General features: G+C 35.1%; 1 protein-coding gene and 1 pseudogene across 1 annotated transcript; both read left to right on the forward strand.

The window, feature by feature from the left end:
- The first annotated feature begins 6,813 nt into the window (after positions 1–6,813).
- On the forward strand, positions 6,814–7,475 carry LOC111370175. The gene is made up of 2 exons (XM_022991871.1): positions 6,814–7,112; positions 7,395–7,475. Exons 1-2 carry the CDS (start codon positions 6,882–6,884, stop codon positions 7,473–7,475), a joined length of 312 nt encoding a protein of 103 aa, XP_022847639.1. The 5' UTR covers positions 6,814–6,881.
- Positions 7,476–8,041: 566 nt separating this feature from the next.
- LOC111370177 lies at positions 8,042–25,362 on the forward strand (annotated as a pseudogene).
- The last annotated feature ends 560 nt before the right edge of the window (positions 25,363–25,922 follow it).

Consider the following 25,922-nt stretch of genomic DNA (forward strand, 5'->3'; position numbering starts at 1 on the left):
GTGTTTTAATTTATCAATTTTGATTAGATCAAAATAATATTTCACGTCGTTAGGCATCGTGGTCGGGAACCTAATGGGTCACACACAAAAGAGAATTGGAAAATTGCAAATTGCCAATTGATTAATTTAACAATCGTTGGATAAATTAATTAATTGGATTTGTCATTTATATTTTCGAATTAATTAATTGGATTAATTAATTTACGGACCGGGTTTAATTAATTGGATTAATTAATTATTGGACCGGACCTGGCCAAACCTGTTTGGGTTTATATAAATACATAACTAGGGTTTGAGATCCATTAAGGTTTTCATTATTCTTGCTAGCACAAGAGAAAACCCTAGAGGCTGCAATCATATTCTCTGTGTGGATCACTGTTGGAGGCTGGACAATTGGACAGCTGTGGTGGCGAATCAAAGTTGTGGAACGAAAAGAAAAGCAAAAGGATTGCAGGTCTGGAAAAGGTACAATCTTATCACAATTCCTAACCAAACACAATGAGATCTATTGGATGGGAATCGAAATAATTTAATTTTTCGCTGTGCATGTATAAGTAGATTCCCAACAGTTAGGTTCCAGTTCACTTTTTTTCCTGCTGTACTGTTGGCACTGAGTTGAGTACACCTTTGGTTTAAAAATACTGTCTTTGCCTCTGGTGATCATAGGATGTTCTATAACTTAATTCACCTGATCTGCCATACTGGAGTTTTGCTCATTACCTACTCCAGTTTGTTCTAATTGAAGATTTACAGTTTTCTCTTGTCCTTCCATCTGTGTACCTTCAACATCAATCTCTGTGTTTTCATTCTCATTCTCCTCAGAGATCATCATGTTTTCATGTATTTCTGGTTGGTCAAACTCAGAAGATGTTGCTGTTGGAGTTGCATCAGTAGGAGCTTCATCAGTTGAGCAGGTTGGACTGTTGTTTAGAGGTGTATGAAAGGGCAGATAATGAATGATGGTTTTAGACTTTTGTAACTCAGTTTTGTTATTGAGGAAGCCAGACTGAAAAGAGAATTCATTTTCATTGAAAACTACATGTCTGGAAGTATATATTCTTCCTGTTGGACCGAGACATTTGAAGCCTTTGTGAGAGTTACTAAAACCAAGAAACACACACTTTGTGGAGTGAAAGCTAAAGTTGTCGTTTTGATATGGCCTGAGACAAGGAAAACAAGCACAGCCAAAAACTTTCAGTGACTTATATTCAGTTTGTTATTGGTTCATAATTTGATAAGGTGCTTTCATGTTGAGGACTCGTGTAGGCAATCTGTTGATAATATAAGTGGCCGTGTGAAAAGATTTTCACCAATAGTGCAAGGGCATACTTGCCTGAGCAAGAAGAGTTAAACTAGTTTCTGTTATGTGTCTGTGTTTTCTCTTGGCTCTACCATTTTAAGCTGAGGTGTAAGGACAAGAGAGACGCATATCAATACCAGATTTTAGAGCAAACTCACTGAAGACTCTAAACTCACCTCCCCAGTCAGACTGGAGAGTTTTAATCTTTCTATCAAATTTGTTTTCAACAAGAGTTTGAATTGAATGAACAAACTTAGTACCTCGGATTTAATTTTCATGGGGTAGATCCATGTATACCTACTATAGTCATCAATGAAGATAATATAGTACTTGAAACCGGATGTGGAACTAATAGGTGCAGGACCCCATACGTCTGATGAAGCTATAAGAGCTGCTGGTTTTGAGGAATTATTCTGATAGTTCTGTTCAGGCCTTGTCCCCATAGATGTTTCATCATACCGATTGAAACATCTTTCTGCAGAATGATTGCTCAGGCCACAGATTTGACATGGTCCTTTGTTCTCGGTTTGTCTACTGGTTCTGCTTCCGCTTTTTCCTCCTCTATTGTAGTAGCTTCTTCCTCTGTAGTTGGATTTGCCTCTAGGATTTGATCTGTACCCAAAATGTACTGTGGTGTGACTCAAGTTAACGAAAGCTAGGTCAGTTTTTAGAGCATTAAGATGTGCAATTCGACTCTCAAAAGTCATTAGCACAGACTGCAACTTAGTCTAGGAGATGAACTCTCTGCTATTGATTTGAACCACTATAGGTGTGTATTCTTCATCTAGTCCAACCAGCACTTGTGTAACAAGATCATTGTGAGGGATGCTTTTTCCAGCAATTTCAAGGTTATCTGCTAATTGTTTGATTGTGTTTAGGTACTGATCAATGCTCATTGAGCCCTTTCTGGTCCTTTGAAGTTAACTAATGAGAAAAGTAACTCTAGACTTGTTCATTACTCCAAAACTTTCCTGGACAGCATTCCAGAGGTTGCAAGAGTTTGTAGCTCCCATTACTCTCATGGCAATCTCAGCAGTCATTGATGAATAAAACCAACCCATCAATAGTTGATCAGTAGACATCCATTTTGCATACTCATTATTTGGTGTCATTTCGATAGTGATACCAACAGTTCCTGTAGTTTGAGTAGCCAAAAATTCTGGTAGACACGATTTCGTTCCTGTGATGAATCCCTCAAGATTGTGCCCCTTGATGATGGGCATAACCATGTTCTTCCATAGTAGAAAGTTGTTCCTGTCAAGCTTCACTGGTGGAACTTGAGTGAGACTTATCCCAAATGAAGGCAACTGATTTCCTCCCATCATCGAAGGCATCAGTGTGCTTGAGGTTGGTTGGGCTGAATGTGTATTGTCACTGGATCCGGTGTTAGCCATTGGCTCTGATACCAAGTAGAAATTGAATATATAGCCGTAGTGAGAATAATAGGTATAATTATATTTTCCCTCACTGAATAAATTACACAGAGTATGATACAATATTTATAGCCACTTTGGAGTGGTGAGCAAGAAATGAAGGAAACAGATTACACGTGCAAGGCACCAAAGAATAAATATAGTTATAACAAATTTGCATAGCACCCAGGTGCACATTAGCAACAACTAGATTTTGTGATAAACACGTGAGTTTGAATTCAGCAATGGATGTGTGATGATGCATTTTAACATATAGAGGTGCAAAGACTGTGGTTCTAGAGTTGCTTTCATATATTTGAGGCACAATTCTTGTGTCTTATTCTTGATAAAGTTTGAGTCCTTTTTTTTTGTTTGTAAAATTTGGAATTTTTGTTTGTGGGTTTTGGAGATTTTCCATGGCTGCTGGTGCAGAAGTGTCTGTTAAGATAGTAGTGGTGGAAATGGTGCCTTCATCACCTAAAAACACTGATACTGCTTATGAAAATGTCACTGAAAAGAATGCTAATTTTAAGACTAAAAATTTAAAGGAGAAGGATGTAGATTATATTGTTAAGGACTCTGATTCGAAATTGGCAATGAAAATGAAGGAACTTTGTTGATACGTTGAATCCTCTGGCTAAGGAGTTTTTTCCTTCCTCCTATGATAGCAGCAAAATGAGGGACAACAATTTTGTTGCCATCAAGATTTTCGTCAAAAAATGATTGTTTAGTAAAAATGGATTGCATACTTCATTTGTTAGATATGGATTTTGCGCATCAGTTCATTAGATTGATCATTGATTTCGATTTATTGTTCGTAAAACTCATAAGATTTAGGTTTGTGTTTTCCCAGAGAACAAATAACAACAATCAAGGCAGAAGGATAATGAGAGGTAGAACTTTTACAGCTCAAAGAGAAGATAATATTAGATGAACAATCTACGTTTTTGATATTGATCAAGATGCAAGTAAAGATCAATTGGCTCATTTATCTCTATCAATCTTTTATGATCCTTATTTGTAACGATCCACATTATATAATTTAAATCGCTACCAAACAGGATGTATTCTAAATACATATATTTTATTTTATTTTATTTTTTTAATTCCACCAATAACACATAACACAATTTTAAATTTGTAATCCAAATAAATATGTTTAAAATTTCTAAATAAAAATTCTTATGAATTAAATTAAGAAATTGCTGAAAAATATCTTGTTACACCGAATTATTTTTATTTTTACTATGATTAATCATCAATGCTTGCTTCAGTACATGAGACATTAGGTTCTGTGCAATTTGGGGTGACTGGTGATAGTGTGTGTGTGACAAAAGCGAGTGTGGCTTGATCAATTAGCTCCTGTTTGGTAATCATTTTTTTAAAACTCTTCTTTTCTCGTACTCATTTTCAACCACAAATTCTTACAATAAAATAATTTTCATGTAAACATAAAAAAATTTCTTACTTTTTAACCACTCGTTTGCCAAAAATTTACTAATAAAAAACTTATTCTTTCCAAAAAAAATCTGTCAAATAGGGGCTTAGTGTGAAAGGTGGGTAACAAAATGTGTGACTTTGTTTTATTGTAATGATTGGGATCGATCTTCTCAAGTTTTTGCTCCATTTGTATTCATTCGTGCTATCTATCTAGTAGAGTTGGTGCTCATCTTATCAACACTGATTTTTTCCCTATGCTTCGAACTTAAGGCTTCTATTTTATGAGACACTTAAGTTGAATGTTGATACACAAAGCTCTTGTATAGGTCAAAAGTCTACCGAGTAGGTACTTATGAGTCATGTGCATTAGTATGTACGTCGGCATATCACTACAGAACACACTAAAACATGTTATGACTATGCTAACATATTATGTTAGATGGACTAGAAGAACTGTTGCCACACTTGATAAAACTTATTATGTAATTCTTCTTGTTTACATATTTATGATTGCTACTCTATTCTTACAACTACTCGGACTATAATTTTTGTATAACGATAGTTCAAGGCGATGATATTTTTATGTTTTGATGATAGTGATGGACACTACAAATATGTAGATGAGGTTGAGAATCCTTCCCTTTTTCCAAATGGATACCTCTTTTAGTGTGAGTGTCTCGATGTGATATGATTCAGTGCAAAAATTGAGGCGTTACGCTTTGGAGCTATTCTATAATAGTACTATGTAGATGGTAATACAACAATTTTTTTTTCTAATTTTTTATTTAAAAGATAGTCATTTGTATTATCAACCGTACAACATAATGTAGAGACTAGAAGTGGGTTTATGTCGTACAAGAAAAAACATAATAAATTACATTCTTTTGAATAAAAAATCGAAAAATAATTTCCGTATTATTCTACTGGGATACCATCTACTCGATAATATTTATTATTAATTTTATAAAGAATTTGTTACTTGGTCTGAAACGTAATTTAAATATTCATTTGGCGCATCATATTATTTGTCACCGTGAGATAGTCACAAGTGGCCAAGTAAAATGATACGTTTAATAAGTTGTTTGAACAGAATAGAATCTATCTAACATAAAGAAAGAAAGATACGTACTAAAATTTTAAAAAAATGTCACATTTAAATGATTTTCATGTTTGTTTAATAGAATAAAATCACATAAATTTATCATTTTTATATTTTTCACAATTATATTTATAGTTGAATACTTTGTTATGAGTGTATAACATTTATTTTATTTTTTCAATATTACGTTAATTTTGACCTATTAAATGGCAACATGCGGAAGAGGAAAAATTTGGAAATGGCTTTGTATTGCATGGAAAGAAAATGGCGCGCAGCATTCATTTCTCTTTCTAGACTAGAAATTCCCGATTCCCATTCCACATTCAATCCAATTATAAAATGAAGATTGAAACTGTAACTAACGAGAGTCTTCTATGGCGGAGAGAGAGAATTTGCCGCTGAAGGATGTGTATCAGGTACGTATTCAATTGCATAAGATACGTGGATTTGTTGGATATTTTTTTTCCCGCTAGATTTTGTAATTTGAATCACCGGCAATGTACAATTTTATGGCGTGATTTTTCGAATTCGTTCGTGTTGGGCATTGCGCGATGGAATTGTTTCAATTTATGGATTTAATTAGATTTACGAGTCTCTCATAAAAGATCTGCTGCTTTGGGAATATGTTTCAGTTTATGATTTAGCTTCAGAAAATTGGAATATTATATCTTTCTGATGGTGAGTGTATCTTTTTAAGGTTCTTTAACAAATTCTACATAGTTGAAATGAGTTCGATGGTGCAATCTCTGATTCTCTGATTTTAATCACCCATGGAGGATAAAATGAAAAAAAGAAAAAAAACAAAAAAACAAAAAAACTGGATTTGAAAAATGTTCTGAAACTCTCACTTTCTGCACGACCATTCCCAAACACCGTATGAACTTTGCTACCCATTGCTGCAATCAAATGTTCACTTCTAACTGTGTTCTTATAGTGGGCGTTTGTCCTGCTTCCAGAGCAATAAAGAATCGTTGAAGAAATTTAACAATTTTGTCGAATCCTTTTTTCAGTTACTATTGTTTTCCTCAAAAATAAAAAAACAGTCCTTTTGATATTTGAAATGCACTCTGACAGATAATCACTCATTGATTTTTGTTGTATTGCGACTGAGGGGGAATTCGGTACTTTTATATAACGGTCACATACTATGACTATCTTTCCCCTTAATTTGTAATATTCTGTTAATATAGTCTTGTGCCTTTCTATAGATGATGGTGCCGATATTTTAGTATCTTTCATGATGCAGGAAACCATTAAGACTTCATTTCCCTATTCATGACTTGGTAGATTTTTACAGTCGTGTATTTTAATTTACATTTATAATTACGATAATCTATAACCATTATAGCTTTCCCGCTTAATAATTTTCAAACAAAAACCTGAGTGACACCAGATACATATAGCTAAAATGTACAACTCTTATAGTGTTCACTAGTATAATTTATTAAATCTGAACACAACCAATAAAAGAACATATATTACTGAAAAGATGAATTTTGATGAGACGAACTTCTACTTAATTGTTATAAATCGTATTCCATTATATGATGTTTACAGTAATGGATAGGTGAGACCAGTGCATGTGAGGCAGAAGAGTTTGTCCAAATCAAATAGTGGTTCTCCATCATCAATGGCATCCCCAAAGCATCGCCATTCACGCACAGCTTCAACTGGCATTGCAAATATGAAAAGACCGCAGAATACAAAAGCCGCTGCTCAGAGGCTAGCTCAGGTTATGGCTCATCAATCAGCTGATGATGATGAAGAGGAGGATGACCTTATGTATGACTACAGCCCTGGAATTCCGTCTGCTGGCATAGGACTTGCAGGTGGAAGGCCAAATAGTCGCCGATCGACAATGGTAAGAAGCTGTCATGCGGACACAACCTAATATCACATCCGTTCATCACTTTATCTGCATTGCACCTGCTCTTGCATACCTGCTCTTGCATTTTTATGAGAAGTCCTGATGTCAAAGGGGATATTGACACTTATACATGCCCATAATTTGAAGATATCTGTTTCTCCATTCATTATCAGCCATTTTGCAAAATTATGAGTTCTGTTTATACGGTGTTGGTGAATCATTATCGCAGAACACTTGTCTCAAATTTATATTACTCTTAAATATTTTCCATGCTAGTATAGATTTGGTTTTTACGACTATATATTAGAGCATGGGTATGGTATAATGATAATCACCTTCCCTCATCACGAAAGTTGAAAAAAATTATACTTGACAGCATTGATATTTGAATAGTTTTTGAATTTTTGGGAACAAGCGAAAATTTTCGATGATTGTTTACACATTAATATCAGTCTCTATCTTATAGGATTAGTTTCCGTCACTCAAGTGTTATTGTTCCCTTTCGGTACTGATTTTGAAACTGTTTTGTTATTTTTAGTCAGTTCGTACGGCAGTAGAACAACCACCACCTTCTCGTTTAACAATAGGTGCAAGAACATCTGTAACTATGAACTCGCTGGAACAGCAGCCTTCATCAGTTCGTACCTCAGTAAAACAACCAACATCTTCTCGTTCAACATCAGGTGCAAGAACATCTGCGACTATCAACTTTGTGGAACAGCAATTGTCATCAGCTCGTACTTCTTGGATCATCTGAAAACAAGTCTGCAGAACAACTTTCATCTGCCTACTGTTCTGTGGCTGGTCGTTCATCTGAACCCACAGACTCAGTTGAAGAAGCACAACCACCATCTGCTCGCTCTGATATTGGAAAATCATCTTCTTATGTCAACCTTGCGGAACAACCTCCATGTGCTCGTTCTATGGCCAGTGTCCATCCAAATTTAAGAGGAAAGACTGTTTTCATGGCACCTCCAAGTGTACCTCTGTCAGTCAAGCCAGCAGGATCTGGGATTCCAACAGAGACTCAACCTGATAAAATCAGAGACAACAGGTAACTTGAAGCTTTAGACTCTGTTGTACAGTCTCAAGGATCTTATTTAGTTCACGTGTAATCTGTTATATGTATTCCCTTTTGCCTAAACCTTGAAAAACTTTGATATGGATTGTCTTTCTATTCATCCATCTCATAATATCAAAATCCTTTCTTCTTTGAACTTCTGCAAGAGCACATGGTAATACCTTTGTTTTTTTGTTCAGATGATTGACAATTGAAAATATAAGAACTTCTACATAATCTGTCCATTACAGGCTATCTTTAGATTTCGGAACTTTTAAATATAAAGAACCTGGTGATCAGCAGTCATCTTCTTCTGCTCTACAAGATGAGGTAGGATTGTTCATTAAACTTTCTCCTACTCTACTCCATTTTCTGTTCCTCTTTTTAAATATAAAAACTAATTTTATGAACACGTTGAATAATCGACCTCCAATTGGTGGAATTCCGGACTCAGGATACCAATCTCAACCTTATAAATACACCCAAGCAATCACGACTCAAACTTTAAACTCTTCCCACACTCAGGTTGCACAAACTTGAACCCAGTAAGGACACAAAGAGACGGTGTTTGCAGCCACAAAAGCGGTGCTACAAAGGCCGGAGAAGAATAAGAAGAAAACGGCTAAGAAAAAGCACAAAGCAAAGAAGCAGACTCGGTTCTCTCTCAAACAAGACAAACACGTGAATAACAAAAGACAAAGAGGGCCAACTTATATATGTTAGGTTAGGGCATAGAGATGAGCCAAGCCCGATACAAATATGACAAGTGGGCCAACATACAAAAGCCATCCAATGAGTGTAGAAATCGGGCCATGAGCAACAATAATTAAGTGGTAATTACACAAAACCATAAAGTTAAAATCATAAACTCTAAAATCAGATGGCTACTTTAATCTCTCAAAAATTAGAAATATTAATATTAAATATACATTTTTTATTCCAAACCCTACCATTCTCTCTCTCTCTCTCAGATTGCCCTCCCCAGCCGCGCCAATGTTCACCGTCTCTTCAACTTCTCTCCTCCATTGCATAGCAACCATTCACGGAGTCGTCACCACTCATAGCGTCGCTGGCCAGAAGAAGCGTGAATCGTCGTCGCCGTTCCCGTAGACCAAAGCAGAGCTCGTGTCTGTGAGCAGCATGCGGCGCTCACTAGGACCGTGGGACGCCTCCGAGCTTCATTTGCAGTTTGGTGCGATGCATTCGATGTCGGCATTTCTCCATGGGCGTTGCAGATCTTTTTTGTGCTGTGGGTGGGTGGTGCGATGTTGTGGTTGTGTGCGATGACCGGTGGTTGGGTACGGTGCGATGACTGATTGTGTACGGTGATTGTGCGATGTTGTGTAAGGTGGTGTTGGCGCGCGTGATGGTGGATCTGGTGGGTGCGCAGGTGCAGTGGTGTTGGAGTGGTGGCCGACGGTAGGGGTCGTGTCGGGGGTAATGGTGAGATGTTGGTGGTTGCAAGTCGTGATAGCGATGACAGCGAGGTGGTGGTTCTGTTGGCATTTAGAGAATTGATGATGATGTTGGTCGTGGTCATAGTGGTAGGGCGATGATTTTGGGTGTTTGCGATTTGTTTATTTTTGTTAGATCTGGCGGCAGAGTGGGTTTCGACGGTAGTAGAGGAGGTGGTGTTGGCTGCGCTGAAAACTGTGACTGTAACTTCCAATTGTGACTCGAAATTGGATATATGACCTGAAAATTGTGATTATGACTCCCAATTGTAACTCACAATTTGGGAGTCACGGTTAGTTGTGACGGTGGTCGTGCAATTTGGTTGATTTGTGACTCACAATTAAATACGTGATCTGAAAATTGTGACGGTCACTCACAATTGGATACATGACCTGAAAACTGTAACTGTGAATTATAAGTATTGGTGGTGATCACAAATTATTTGGTTGACTGTGATCATTAAATTGGTTAATCTATGACTAATGAAAAAGATAAATTGTGATCGAAAAATAATGTGTGACCTAATAAATTGTTAATCTGTGACCGATAATTTGTGACTTGTAATATTTGTGATTTGTAACCAATAAATAAATCGTGACTTATAAATTTTTCGATTTATGACTGATGAACAAATTGTGACCTATAAAATTTTTGAATTGTGATCGTAAAATAATTTGTGATATAAAATTTTTGATTTTTGACAAAAAAATAATAGGTGACGAATTAAATCGTTAATTTGTGACCAAATTATATAAATTTGTGACTTAAATATATTTAATTTCTAAATTAATTAAATTATAAATAATTTTTAGTAAAAATATGATTTTTAAAATTTGAAACTTGTTTTCTTATTTTTGAAATGTGCCATAATTAATCTCTTATGAAATTTTTTCAATAATTAATTAGGTTGCTTCCAACAGTCCAAATAGTTTTAGGGTTGGGTCATCAATCTTGGGTATCGACATTTATTTTATTCAACATCGATTTAATATCATCGTCCGGATTATTGGGTATCAAAACCCAACAAACGTATTTCACTATTCTTGTATACTTTACATCAACACATATCTCTATAAATTATTTTATAAAGATGTGTTATTTAGGGGTGTCAAAAAGGCTCGACGGCTTGGCGGCCCGCGGCCTGGCTCGGAAAAAGCCCGAGTATGCCCGGGTCGTGGCTTGGAGCAGCTGAGCCGATGCTCATGCGGCCCGCGAGCATTTATTTTAAAAAAAAAAAAGAGAGAGAAGAAAAAAGGCAGCAAGGTAGAATTATGCCTGCCTTTTTAAAGGCAGTTTTAAAGGGCAGGAAAGAAAAAATAAAAAAATCCAGCTTGCCCGGCTCGGCCCGAAAAAGCCCGGGCCGAAATTTTTTGGCCGAGCAAAAGCTCGGCTCGGCATGGGCTCGAAAAAAAGCTCAACCATTTTAATTGAGCCGAGCTCCAGCTTAAAATTTTAGGTTTGGCTCGACTCGTTGACATCCCTAGATGTGTACAATTATGCAAACACTGAGAATTTTGCTCTACAAGCTATAGTCGGAGATATTGTTGTAAATCACTTATATTTTCCATCTCAGCTACACTAGCAAGTAGCAAGAAATCTTTCACCTCATTTTATAATTATATTACTAACACAAGGTTCTTGAAATTACAGCTTGACATGCTTCAAGGAGAAAATGAAGGTATACTAGAAAAGGTGATTCCAGTTATCTGCTTACTTACAAAAGAATTATGTGTTTATTCTGTATTGCAACTTTTCTTTCATTAAAAAGATTATGTGTTTTGATATTCTAATTGCTACACTGGTTAGCATCTCAACATACACATGCTTTCAGCTTCGAATTGCAGAAGAAAGGTGTGAGGAGGCAGAAGCACGGACTCAACAACTCGAGAAAAAGGTGAGAATACTAATTTTCTGCAACAAAAGAATTCAGTCTCTCGAACCATGTGGTATCTATAATTTTTTTGTTTCCATTTAGATATGTTCTTATGGCTACATATTTTTGAGAATGATATAGCAGATGTATCTTGGTCTTATTCTGTTAGATTGCAAGTCTAGGAGATGGTGGATCTTTAGAAGCTCGTCTTTTGAGCAGGTAAGTAATGAATTTTGAAATGATTTTTCTAAATACTGTAGATTCTCTAGCTAATTAATTTTCATTTATGTTCAATTTTTATATTGTAAACTCTACAGGAAAGAAGCAGACCTTCAGAAAAGAGAGGTATGTATTAGAAGGAATGCTATTATTTTCCATTGATTCAGATTTTGTATGCATATATGTTGAGAATTATTTTTCCGCTAGGTGAATGTTGATATTGTCACAAGGCAATCTCAGTTTCTTTTACAATTCTAGGAGTAGAAAGCTGGTCATTTTTTATGAACTTCAGCCATCCAATTTATTCTTTTATCTGAGCATGTTATTGTTTCACATATTTTTGTATTGTCTGGTCAGTTCGTGTGTTTTTTGTTCTATATGGCAATACACAACTTGTCTTTGTTAATCTGAAGGAATGCAGTTTAAATCTGTATCTGTGACATCTTTTTTGACATGGCGGGCTGCTCTTAAAGCTGCGACAGAAACCTATGGTGGAGCAAGCGAGGAGCTTGCAGCCCTTCGAATGGAAGCCGAGGTACTTACAAACTCTACCTAGTGTGTTATATTGTTAGATGTCATAAATTCTTCTTTTAGTCATTTCATGTCACTATTTTTTTGTTAAAACCTTTGTAAGTTTTGAGATTCATAATCAATAATGAAATATAGGTTCACTATAATTTATTTATTGTAATTTTAATCAGACTGCCAGGGATGAAGCTACATCAGCTTTGGAGCTGCTCCATGATGTGGAATGCGAAGTTAAATCACTTCGAACAGTGACTAAAAGACTCATATTGACTAAAGAAGAGATGGTATGTACCAATTAAAATGTTACACGGCTTCTACTCCCTACGTTCTATATGACATACTTATGTGATTCACAGTTTATAAACTTAGGAAGAGGTGGTTCTCAAGAGGTGTTGGCTTGCTCGGCACTGGAGTTTATGTGTTCGCTATGGTAATTTACTAAACTCGATAAATTTAGAACACAAATTATCAGCATCGATGTCCATTTGGTCATTTTGGGATTCTTCCTTCAAGTGTGTAATGAGTTATGTGAGCAACAATTTTATGATGGAGCACAAGATAACACTAACATGAGAGAGATATGAGTTTTGATCAAAATGAGGACATGAAACTGTATATTATGCACAAGTTATCTAAAGGGAAGAGCTGAATTCTTGCTGGTTTTAAGCCTGTTTAAATGTGCCTATTCATTTGATAATAAAAATAAAGTTCTAATGGCTTCTATATTTATTTTAAAGAGAACAATACGATTAAGCACAAGGACTGGCTATTTTATGAAGTGAGGGAAGATGAAGAAGGGGAAACTCTTGTAATGGGTTGGTCAGTGTAAACATCTAATCTCTAATGCCAAAAGTCATCCCAAGTATTTCAACAATTTCTACCGTTGAACAGGAGCAGCAACATCGCTTTTACTTGAAGGGTTTTTGTGGTATTTGTTTTCTCTTTTTTCAAATATCATATTTCTAAATTGCCTAAATGCCTTGCTTACGAAGATTATAAACCCAGACTGACAGCGATATTACTAATTTTTACTCTTTTCTGAAAGGTATCAGTATATAAGTTATATATAACAGTATTATTCCCGCATACAAATTAATACAAGTGTATCATAGTCTTGTCTACCTCAATAATTCATGCACCTTATAAATTCCATAGAATTATTTGTCTTATGAAGACAAGCTGTCTCATCTTTCTAAGTTGAATTTTCTGTCACTATCATCTCTCATATTCAATATTGTTTTACAAATTTATGCAATTTCTCTTATCTCCTAGTGTAATAACTACAGTTTAACTTCCACGCTTGATCATAGAATAATGTCATCCAATTGGCTGAAATTATTAGACAAGTATTGACAGTAGAGTTTTATTAAATGACATGGCAAGAGAGTTTTGTCGTCTGTAGTAACCCTAACATGGAGATAAAACCTTCTTGAAAGTGTATAAAGCTTCTTAAATATCATACAGAACCACCTCTTGGTATCTTGACTAACAAAATCCTTAAATCCTGCTCTTTTGTGATGTAAATGTTTGCAATTCGAGGACCAAGCTTCCATGTAGTTTTCTCTTTGTCATTTTCCCTCTGATTTACTTCTGTTTTTTCTCTTTTCATTTCCTTGGGCTCTGGCCTAGGGTGGTGATTACGGCCAAAGTATAACGCGGTGGTTGTAGTATAGCTTTGAGGTGTCGTATCCATAGGGATATGAGAAATTATTCAAAGGATCAAAAGCTAGAGTTTCGTGAAGTGTATGAAAATAGTTTATCAGTTAGAATGAAATTTAAATATCGACGTGTGAAGTAGTAAAGCGTCGGAATTCCCTCGATCTGTTCGGATCAATCAACGTCAATTACACATTCATATACTCAATTAAAGGTTCTTGTAATCAAACTTAATTGGAAAATATAACATTAAGGCTCAATTTAATTTTATAGTAATTCTAAAATATGAATTTCCTATAACATATACTCATTTTAATTTATTGAAATCAGATTCTAAATTCACCTTATACATCAAGTATAAAATCGTAGAGAATCACACCAATAAGACAGTTGAAATTGAAATTCAACAAATAAATTAATTTTACGATAGATAAAACATGATTGAATCTATGCGAAATATAGTAAATGTTAAACCAATCTCATAACAAAGCTTGAAATTGAAATTCAATACATACTTCAATTATTCGATGAAAAGAACATGATTAAATCCATGAAAATCTAATACATATTAAATTAATCTCAAAACATATTTATAAGAACAAGAGATTCAAACCTAGAAATGTTTAGCAATGAAAATCATATTACATGCACAGAAACGTTGAAATAATCAATACCAATCGAGTTCCTCCCTTTCTTCACCAAAGATTTTTAGCCTTTCATAGAGTTTCTTAGCCAAAAATGAGAGAAAATTGATGTGAAGAGGAAGAATCCCATTCTTGGTCTAGATTAGGGCTTAAAAACGTGTGCCAAACAAGTTTCCATAGGTGTTGGTGTCAATTAAGAATTTGACAAATTTGGTCTCGGACGATAACTAGCATAGAACAAAGATGTGGCATCCTCGCATAGTTCAAATTTTTTTTCGTCAGACAGCTTTTAGTATTTTGACCAAAACTTTTCTTTCTGATGTCTGATCGAGGTTATTCAAGTTGCGTTGGAAAGCTAACATGAAGGGCTACAACTTTGCTTCAGAAATCATCTTAAAATTCGATCATTTTCTATGTCAAAAAACATGAGGCTAAAAATCGGCGTGCAACTTTTTCAATTGGGAATTGATTTGTGAAGATGTTATGGTCATATTTCACTTCTTTTGACTTCAAATTACATCCAATTGACTCCTAACTTTCTTGAATCCTCATTCCATTGCCCGTTTCATTATGATCATATTTCACTTCTTTTGACTTCAAATTACATCCAATTGACTCCTAACTTTCTTGAATCATCATTCCATTGCCCGTTTCATTATGAATTATTTGCAACTTGGTCCTTGAACTTTTGCTTTCTTCCACTTTGGCCCTTTTTACTCATTTCTTTCAAATTTCACATTTTCCATCAAATTGCGACCTAAATCAAAACATAAGAGTAATGAGTGTGTTTCGACATCAAATAATCATACGAATGCAACAATTAAGGGGCAAAATATCATATTTTACACTCTTATCACACCCTCCAACTTGCTTATTGCTAGTCTCTAGAAATTCAATGCAGAACAAGCAAACGAATTATTAGACTGTGATACAAATGAAATTATTGAGTTCTAACTTAACTACAATTTATGCTCTTTTCAAACTCAATACCACAAGAACTTAACAATGCCATGATCATCAAGATATCAAAAATACTTGCCAAATATGTGAGTGTGTGTCAAGCCATAGTCATCTTACCATCAACCTTAACACATGCAACATCAAGTATGTCTCGAACTGAAGGTTTAGCTTTACAACTCATGGGTATCAAAGTGTTTAGTGTGATTTTCTCTCTATGGAGCTGAGAAAGGATACACACTCAGAATTTGGAGGCTTAAATGTTTCTGAATGAGCAACGAGCGAATATTGATCTTATGATAGGCATACTATCAAATGGGAATTCATCACTTTTTTACCACAATCATACTAAAGATCAGAACAGTCAATATAAAGGGTTGTAATGTTGTTTGGGTTAGGTTGTATGAAAATGAGGATATAAAGATTCAAAGACTTCCAAACATGTAGCTAGGCATCTCATCAAGTATCTCAATAGGTTATATCTTTCGATCAATATACTCTTCAATATTTTAATCCCAAAATCAATCATTTTTTTTTGTCTTTTATTTTTTTTTGTCTTTTTTTTTAGGGGTGTTTTGCTTGAGCACATACTAACTCTTGTCATTTTTTTGTTTCTATTTTTCACAAATAAGCATTCAATACTTACTACACGCTTGGAAGTAAAAAGTTGGATAAATGCATGGATAGACTATACTCCAATGTGAAGAAGTATGTATAACACGGGTATATGAAGAAAATGCTATACATGTCTGTATGGCTCAACATAACTACTAGGGATTGTAATTATTGAAAAAGAAGGCTTGAAAGGCTTATATGTTAATCCTAAATTGACCTTCATCATTTCCCAAGTAATTTACCATCTTACCACAAACCATATATTCTCAAAAGAGTTTTCAATTCACAAAATCAATGAATGCTCATTGCTATTTTAGTACAAGGTGGCTCTCGATCCTCACTAACTCCCACAATAAAACTTTAGCAAGAAACTACTCTAACTATATATGTTAAACCACTATCTTACCACAAGGTTTGTGTGCACAAAATGATTAAGCAAATGTCTCAACATCCAAATTTTCATAAACAACATTAATTTCTAGTAGCATATATTCTCATTCAAGAACACGTAGTGAATTAGGGATTTAAAAAAAAATTAGACAAAAATTCTATATAAATCATGCAATTCACAACAAAATTTAAGTTAACCTCTCCCCCTAACTAAACATTGCATTGTCCTCAATGCAAAAATATGTCTGCCAAATAAAGTTAAGGAAAGATGTCACCTAAGTGCCGGAGTGAATCACATGAACTGAAGTATAAGAAGTCTGAAAGTTTTCAACGAAAAGGATGATGCAGAGAATGAAAATAAAAGGAATGCAATGAATAATGCATGGACTAAATCTAGAGAGAATGCATAAATGAAAATAAAAAGAAAGAGAAGGGAACGAACTCCCCTTGGGTTGCCTTCCAAGCAGCGCTTTTGTTTATTGTCTTTGGCTCGATCCAATATTGCTTTCTTTAGCCCGCATCTAGTCAGAACGTTGTCAATCTTCCTTACATTGCACCAAGCTCATTGGAGATAAGCACCGGCGATGTTCCATAATCCTACAAATCATCAAAAGCAACACAAATATTAGCATATTCACCGTCATCATATCCCATCGGAATTTCAGAATTCGAAATGCAAGAGTTTAAAGGGTCAGGGTCAATAATCGCAGGTGCTTCCTCCTGAACAAGTGCATCAATCATGAATGTTTGATGACACTCGTCATTCTCTCCAGGTTGCTTCATGATGTGAAAGATGTTGACGTCCAGGGTCATGTTCCCAAATGATAGTTTCATTAGACCGTTTTTGCAATTGATAAGAGCATTAGCTATTGCAAGAAAAGGTCTACCAAGAATTATAGAAATTTTGGAGTTAACATTAACTTGTACCAACACATCCTCAACTATTCCTCTAGGCCTAATAGTGGACCGATCAGCTAATTGTAAACTTACTGATGTGGGTTTCATTTCTTCTAGCCCTAACGACAAGTAAATATCATACAACATGATATTGACACTAGCCCCTAGATCAAGAAGGGCTTGTGAAATCACATGGTTTTCGATGATGCAAGAGACAGTAGGACAACCAGGGTCCTTATACTTTGGTGGGATCTTTTGCTCAATCACAACACTCACATGTTCGGTCAAGAAAGCAGCAGTTTTCTTGGCATGGTGTTTCCGTGCACAAGTCTTTTAGGACTTTTGCATATGTGGGAACCTGAGAGATCACATATTTGAGAGGTAAATTGATTTTTACTTGTTTTAGATGCTTTAGGATTTCACTGTGTTGGTCGATAGATTTTGAGGTAGACTTGAAAGTTTGAGGGAAAGGCACTCTAGATGGATTTTTCACTACCTGTTCACTAGGGTTACTCTCTTCTGAATTACTAGGGTCCTTTTCATCTCCCTACGTTTGGGAGTTGGTTCAATAACCTTACCGGACCGAGTGGTTATATAATTTACTTCTTTAAGATTGCTTTCTCCTTACCCTGAAATTTATGCCATGTGTTGCCCCCTAGGGTTTGGTTGAGCCTGTGCTGGAAATTTTCCACGTTCTCCTACAGCTAAGGTATTAGTTAGTTTGGATATATAATATTTTATTTCCTTCTTTTCTTCAACAATTTAGGTGATTATAGTCTCAAACTTTTGATTAGTCTTACTCCGTGCCTCTATGAATGCATGTAGAGTGTCTTCTAAAGAGTTCCTAGAGGACATGGGTTGATATGGAGGTGCAATATGAGGTTTATTTGGTTGGCTTTCAGATTTCCAGCTAAGATTAGGGTGATTTTGTCCCCCCGAATTATATGTCTCGAAGTAAGGGGTGTAGGGCTTTTGATAAACGCTTAAAGCATTACAGTGTTCCTCATAAAATCCTCTCATTTCAGCATAAGTGACACACTTCTGTGCTAGGTGATCACTCCCTCTACACACAAAACAAGGCTCTAAAGACTCAAGACGAGAAACAGATAGAGTGATTTTTGAATCCTTAACACGCAAGTTTTCAAGTTCTCTAGTGAGGGCTTCTACTTTTGCTCCAAGGTTATCTTCCTCCTTAAGATGATGAATACCTGTGTTATTTGGGTTTCCAGTGGGTCGTGACCTATTAGTACTCTCAGTGGCACTAGGTCTAGTCCAGGTATGGGCTTTCTCAGCTAAGTCATCTTAGTCTATAGCCTCATCCGGATTTTTTTCCAAAAATTCACCATTACACATCATTTCAACAAATTGACGCTCCCTAGGTAATAATCCCTCATAAAAATAATTCACAATGCGCCAACTTTTATAACCGTGGTGGGGGCAGAGGGCTTGCAATTCTTTGTACCTTTCCCACACTTGATATAAAGTTTCACTCTCCTTTTGAGTAAAAGAAGAGATTTGTTTTTTCAATGCAGTTGTCTTGTAATGGGGAAAGTACTTGCCAAAGAATGCTTGGGTCATTTTAGCCCAAGTTCCAATCGAACATGGTCGCAATGAATACAGGCAGCTCTTTGCTCTTTCTTTAAGAGAGAATGAGAAGAATTCAAGTCTCACTGCATCCATTGTACCACGTTGATTGTGAAAAGTCGCAACAACCTCTTAAAAATTCCCTAATATGGACGTACGAGTTTTCATTTTCAAGATCGTGAAAGGTGGGAAGAAGTTGGATCATTCTCAGTTTAAGCTCCACACTTGGTGGCATATTAGGTGAAAATATGATGCATGACGGTATAGATGTACGTGTGGGATGTAGATAATCGTGCAAAGTCCTAGTTGGTGCTTCTTTGTGTTCACTATCAGTCATTGTATTATGTGATGTAATGTGTGTGCCAATAGATTCAGTATCAAAGAGAGGGTTAGGAAGAGATTCAAACACTAGATGCGGCCTTGTAATGAATTGTCCCCGCTCGTCTCAATCTCTGTTCATAAAGCACAAAAAAATATGGAATTTTGTGAGAAATAACAGAATAAAAACTAATAAAATTAAACTAACTAAAAAAATGTAAAAGAGGAACGAAGTCATCCTTTTGCTCAAAAATCCTTGGATTATTTGTACCGTCTCCTCGGCAACAACGCCAAAATTTGATAACGTCCAAAGTATAACACGGCGGTTGTAGTATAGCTTTGGGGTGTCATATCCACAGAGAGATGGGCAATTATTCAAAGGATCAAAAGCTAGGGTTTCGTGAAGTGTATGAAAATAGTTTATCAATTAGAATGAAATTTAAATATCGATGTGTAAAGTAGTAAAGCGCCAGAATTCCCTCGATCGGTTCGGATCAATTAACATCAATTACACATTTATATACACAATTAAAGGTTCTTGTCATCAAACTTTAATTGGAAAATATAACATTAAGGCTCAATTTAATTCTATAGTAATTCTAAAATATGGATTTCCTGTAACATTTACACACTTTAATCTATTGAAATCAGATTCTATATCCACCTTATACATCAAACATAAAATCGTAGAGAATCACACCAATAAAATAGTTGAAATTGAAATTCAACAAATAGCTTAATTTCACGATAGATAAAACATGATTGAATCTATGCGAAATATTGTAAATGTTAAACCAACCTGACAACAAAGCTTGAAATTGAAATTCAATACATACTTCAATTATTCGATGGAAAAAACATGATTAAATTCATGAAAATCTAATACATATTAAACCAATCTCAAAACATATTTATAAGAACAAGAGATTCAAATCTAGAATTGTTTAGCAATGAAAATCATATTACATGCACGAGAAACGTTGAAATAACCGATACCAATGGAGTTCCTCCCTTTCTTCACCAAAGATTTCTAACCTTCCACGGAGTTTCTTGGCCAAAAATGAGAGAAAATTGATGTAGAGAGGAAGAATCTTGTTCTGGGTCGAGATTAAGGCTTTAAAACGTGTGCCAAACAAATTTCCATAAGTGTTGGCGTTAATTAAGGAATTTGACAAATTTGGTCTTGAAGGATAACTATGCGACTGCATGATTATAAACCATGCGGTCGCATACTCTTCTATGCGGTCGCATAGCTTTTGAACTATGCGACTGCATATTTCAAAAATTTTCTCGTCCGACAGCTTTTAGTGTTTTGGCCATAACTTTCCTTTCGATGTCCGATTGAGGTGATTCAAGTTGCATTGGAAAATCAACACAAAGGGCTACAAATTTGCTTAGAAATCATCTTCAAATTCGATCCTTTTCTATGTCAAAAATGGGTCTTAACATGAGGCTAAAAATCGATTCGTAACTTTTTCAATTGGGAATTGATTTGTGAAGATATTATGATCATATTTCACTCCTTTTGACTTCAAATTACATCCAATCGACTCCTAGCTTTCTTGAATCATCATTCCATCGCCCATTTCATTATGAATTATTTGCAACTTGGTCTCTGAACTATCACTTTCTTCCACTTTGACCTTTTTACTCATTCCTTTCAAATTTCACATTTTCCATCAAATTGCGACTTAGATCAAAACATAAGACTAATGAGTATGTTTTGACATTAAATAATCACACGAATGCAACAATTAAGGGAAAAATATCATATTTTACACTTTTTATCTGGCGGCTGTAGTAGCAAAAATACAGGACGAGGCACCTTGACTTTCATTTGGAGTTTTTACCAATTTCAATTTGCAATACATTGCAGGTGTTCATGCAGAGATAGCTGGTGCAAAATATGAATACTGGTCATCCTTTTGTCCCCTTCCTACTGAAGTGATATTGAATGCAGGTCAGAAAGCAAAAGACGAAAACTGGATGGGTAAGAAGCTGTCTGCTCTGTTTTGCCTGGATAGTAATTCAGTGAATTTAATGCGTTTTTAACAATAATTGGAAAACTTAACTGGAAACTCCAAATAGCAAAGCTTCTAATTTTCTTCAGAAATAATTTAGAATGAGATTTACTGAAGCTTTTCCATGTACACCCCGACCTGTGCTAGGGTTTACCTATGTTAATTTCTACATGGGTTTGATCCCTAAATTTATGGACATAGTTATGAATTTTAGTAAATATGTTAAGTGCGTCCTAAGAGAAACTCAAGGCTTCTGTCAAAGAGTCCAAGCTCAGACAGTCTCATCCTCTGCTGAACACATCCTTCTCTGGACCTTTTCCTTGCTTGCCCATTTTAACTGCATATAAGCATAAATCTTGTAGCTGAACCCAAAACTATATTTCTGATTGCTGTTTCACCTTTTTCCTGTGATTTTATTTTTTTATTAGTCAGATAATGTTTGTCTCTGTTTGGTAGTTAACAATGATGCTGAGAAGGGTCCACGAGATATAAATGACAATGTAGGAGATGCCAGCTTGAGAGCATGCTTTTAGTGGAGCAAGGTCTTAGAGAACCGACATCTCTCAAGGTTCTGTTCCAAATTCATGCTTACACTACAAAATTCTTTCATGATGTAAAGATAAAATTTTCCATTATTCTTCAAGGAGTAAGTCGGACTAAAGCTTAGATATTTGTCATCCGCTTTTTTGCTTCATTAGCATTAGATTAAGTAAAGGAAGATAACTACATACTGTAAAATTGAAAATTTCATATATCAGTGGCATTATCTGTCAGGAGAGCACTATTTGTCACTTAAATTTTGTCTTCATCCATACTACATCTAGAACACTTAATTTTGTCCCCTGAAAGATGCCATTCTCTTGAAAACAATAATGTGACTCAATTTTATCCGTCTATAGTTGCTTGTTCTCTCATATGCAATGTTCCGAACCAGAAACTAAAAACTTGTGTTATTTCTGTCCACCTTTTCCTTTTCAAGGTAGAGGAGGCAATAGCCATATCAATGGCACAACAAATACGCCCAAGTGCAGTAAAATCTAAGGGTATGAAAAAGAAATGCTCATTTTTTGAATGCTTTTTTCCTACTGGAAGAAGACAGTAACACTTCTCACCTACATTACATAAAAACTGCTATTTTAGTTGACACTGGATCATTATCGTTTTGGTTACCCATCTCGATTTTGTGAGATTGCAATGAAATCAAGTAACAGTACAGTTTTCTTAGGGATTGCAATTTATGTTTTCAATTTCTGATAAGAATTTATATGATACAACTAGATGGACTTGTCTGTGCTGCAACGATAACTAAGGTAGTGAATGCTTTTAATCGGGGCCACATGCAGAGGCAGTATAATAAATTATCCTGTAATATCATTACTTGGCCACTTGCTCCTACAAAAAATACACAAGAAACATTAACCTACAGATAATCAAGCCTATCATTTAGAATCATAAAGAAACCTTCTCCTATCATTCAAGTAACAATGGTCTTCTTATAATCTATAATGCCGGAGATGCAAGAATTATTAATTGTATGAGATATTGATGACATGAAGAAATATCAGCCTCAAATAATTGCTTGTTACAATGAAATATTCATATCTTAGAAGTATTAAATTTTATTTGTATTAATCTAATCTTCTAGCGCAGTGTGTAGGATTTACAAAAAGTTATTCAGTTATTTTTTAATTTATGGTTTAAATAATTTAAGCAGTAGTAATGTGAAAATAAAACGTAAACGTAGACATACGCTCATGCACTTGCACAAATGTATAATAACTGAAGTATAAAATGTTAGTTCTGTAAAGTTTAACAAATTAGTTCTTATAAATCTTGTTTTAACTATAGTAGATTATTAGTTTATAAAAATTAACTAAATGAGAGGGTCAACTTTGTGATTTCAACTATCAATTTGATCTTTAGTGATGCCCTTCTTTCAATGGCTGCAGATGAATTGAAGATACCAATTGAAGGACAGGATTTTTCAGAAGCGTTTGGTAATTTTTTCTTAAATTGAGACAGATTGTTAGTATCGGACAGTTTTTTCCGAATGAGTTGCTGGATACAATAAGACCATTCTAAATGAAACTGTTTGCTGTCTTTCAGTAGACTGCTATCTTCTTTCTTCTGTGACCTTTTCCGGTTTTCTCAAGAGCCCTAACCATGTAATTTTGTCGATTACTTGAACACAAATCCTTCTGTCTGCCATTACCAGCTTTAAATTATCAAAATCAATATCCACGAACATTGATGACAAACTTTTGACCGAATGATTTTCCCTTTGGGATTTCCTACATTTTATAGGAATAATATCAATCTAAATATGGTAGATGTAATAATTATGTTAAGTCATAATCTTTGTCAATCTTTGTGATCTTCATTAATCTTCGTGATTTCTGTTGGCTATCTCTTTTGGTCTCATTGACAATTGACGCCTTTGGCTACCCCCCAGCAGTATCAGTACCTTGACTTTTTGTCATCAGCTTCCATAAACTAGTTTAGTGGTCTGCCTCCAATATATTTGCTGTATTGTTGTTTATAATTTTTAGATCAATGCCAAGCTCCTAAACTTTTACTTATCTTTTATGAAGGAGTGGTTTTTCATTGTGTCTTGCTATGTATACTATAGTTTTGATACCAAATTATAAACAGAAGCATACTTGTTTCAGAGTTGAGCAAAGAGGAGTCTGAAGATGTTTTCATCAAGCGGGTATGTTGGCAACCGGAACTATTGCTTTCTTAAATAGGAGATGTTATTGTTTGATCTAATTTCAGTTCTCTGTCTTCAAAATTATCTTGGGAAAGTTTAGAGAACTGTGTATCCTACTTCTAACAGTATTTTCTTTGTTTCTATTCAATGTTCTCTTTGATTGCTTTGGCTTCTTATGATGAGAGTGAGATTCATTCAGCTTCCAGTAAATGCCTGACCTAGTTGACATTTGTTATAAGGTAGTTGAATAGAGATGTTTGACCAATGGTTAAGAAAATTTAGGAAACTGCCTGTAAGGTATTATCAGATAATAAAAAAAATGCCGAAATCTGGTCAACTTTCAAACTCATGAATTTTTATCTTACAATTTAACTGCCTTCCTCGAAAATCTGAAGTGATGCCAATTTGTTGAGCTCTGTTAGGCGTGGTTGACATATTTTTGGAGAAGAGCAAAAAACCATGGCTTGGAATTGGACATAGCAGAGGAACGTGTGCAGTTCTGGATCAACCAGGGAAGTAGGGCACTTACTTCACATGATGCGGTCGATGGTACTCTCTTTCTCTCCCCGCTGTCGTGCGTGTTCTTGCAACATTATAAAGAATCATTGCATTTTCATCTCAGAAGCATTAACTTGTGATGAATTCCTACAGCTTCTGCTTGCTATCTTCCTTTCAAAAGATTTCTGATGAAAACTTTTATTCATCGGATTTTCTTCTCTCTTTTTCATTTCTCATTTTTGTGGAATCTTTCTTTTTCTTCTCTTCTTTCATTTATCGTTCACTTTTGGAGGGGCGTGTGTGTGTTTGTGATTGAGGGAGCAAGTGAGCGAGAGAAAGAGAGACTCAATCACTCGGGGAATTTAAATAAGCTGAATAGCATGTTAGTACTTTATAGATAATGTTAGAGTAATTAGACTATAGATGTTGCAAGTATAACTACAAATAAACCGTGTATATTCCATATTTTTGCTTGCATGTTACAGTCGAACGTGGTCTAATGGAGCTTCGAAAGTTAGCAATTGAGACAAAATTGTGGGAAGAATCTCATAGATTGATCGATTCAGACTCCAAGCGCAAAACACAGCTAGACATTGATTTTTAATAATAACTTGTCTGAGCTTCTCTTTGATTGCCTCCTGAATATTTACTTTCCTTTTTCTCCATGTAAACCCTATTGATATGGTCATCTGCTTATTCTTTCTAAGCTTATGTGATGATTATTTTGACTTTTTGTTCGAAACTAGTAAGATCAGAGATTTCTTATAAAGATATGTATGTGTGTTTATCTGAGGTTGAATGAATATCTGTTTTTCTCTCTCTTCCTTGCTTTGATGTTCTTATCACCAAGAATTAATGATTGGTAATACATTGTTTATTTAGGGGGTTTTAGATGTATATTAATGGCTACAAGTATATAATGGTTTACATATACAGAATGTGGTGAAATATGATTGGATCAGAATTTTTTCAATCAAATTAAAAAAGGAAATAAATAAATAAAAATTTCCCACTCTATTTTTGACATCTCATATATATGTAAACCATTATATAATTCTATTATGTACAAATAACATTATTCTTTCATTAGTGCCAACTTTGCCTAAATGAAAAGTTTAAAGAGTGGATACGTTGATACTTGAATATGGTTTCTCATGCACTTTTAAACAAGGTGTAGCATTTTTCGCGTACTTTTGGATTATTACATATTGTGCAAACGTTAAGTATCTTTTATCAATTCCCACTCCACCATGTTACTGAATTTGTGGAGCCATTAATCAAGCTTGTTTGTCCATCATCGTGATCTGATGTTTTTGAATGTGCTCTTTGCGTTGTGAAATTATGCTCAATCTTGAAGTCGTTCAAGGTTGTCACCTTTT

The sequence above is a fragment of the Olea europaea genome, chromosome 21 (genome assembly GCF_002742605.1).
Source record: "Olea europaea var. sylvestris chromosome 21, O_europaea_v1, whole genome shotgun sequence".
NCBI lineage: Eukaryota > Viridiplantae > Streptophyta > Magnoliopsida > Lamiales > Oleaceae > Olea > Olea europaea.

Bases quoted from the DNA above. Each gene is read 5' to 3' on its own strand.
- LOC111370175 (XM_022991871.1), top strand. From the start codon at position 6,882: ATGGCATCCCCAAAGCATCGCCATTCACGCACAGCTTCAACTGGCATT. The intron at 7,113-7,394 runs GTAAGAAGCTGT...TTTCCATGCTAG, and splicing joins ATAGTCGCCGATCGACAATG to TATAGATTTGGTTTTTACGA.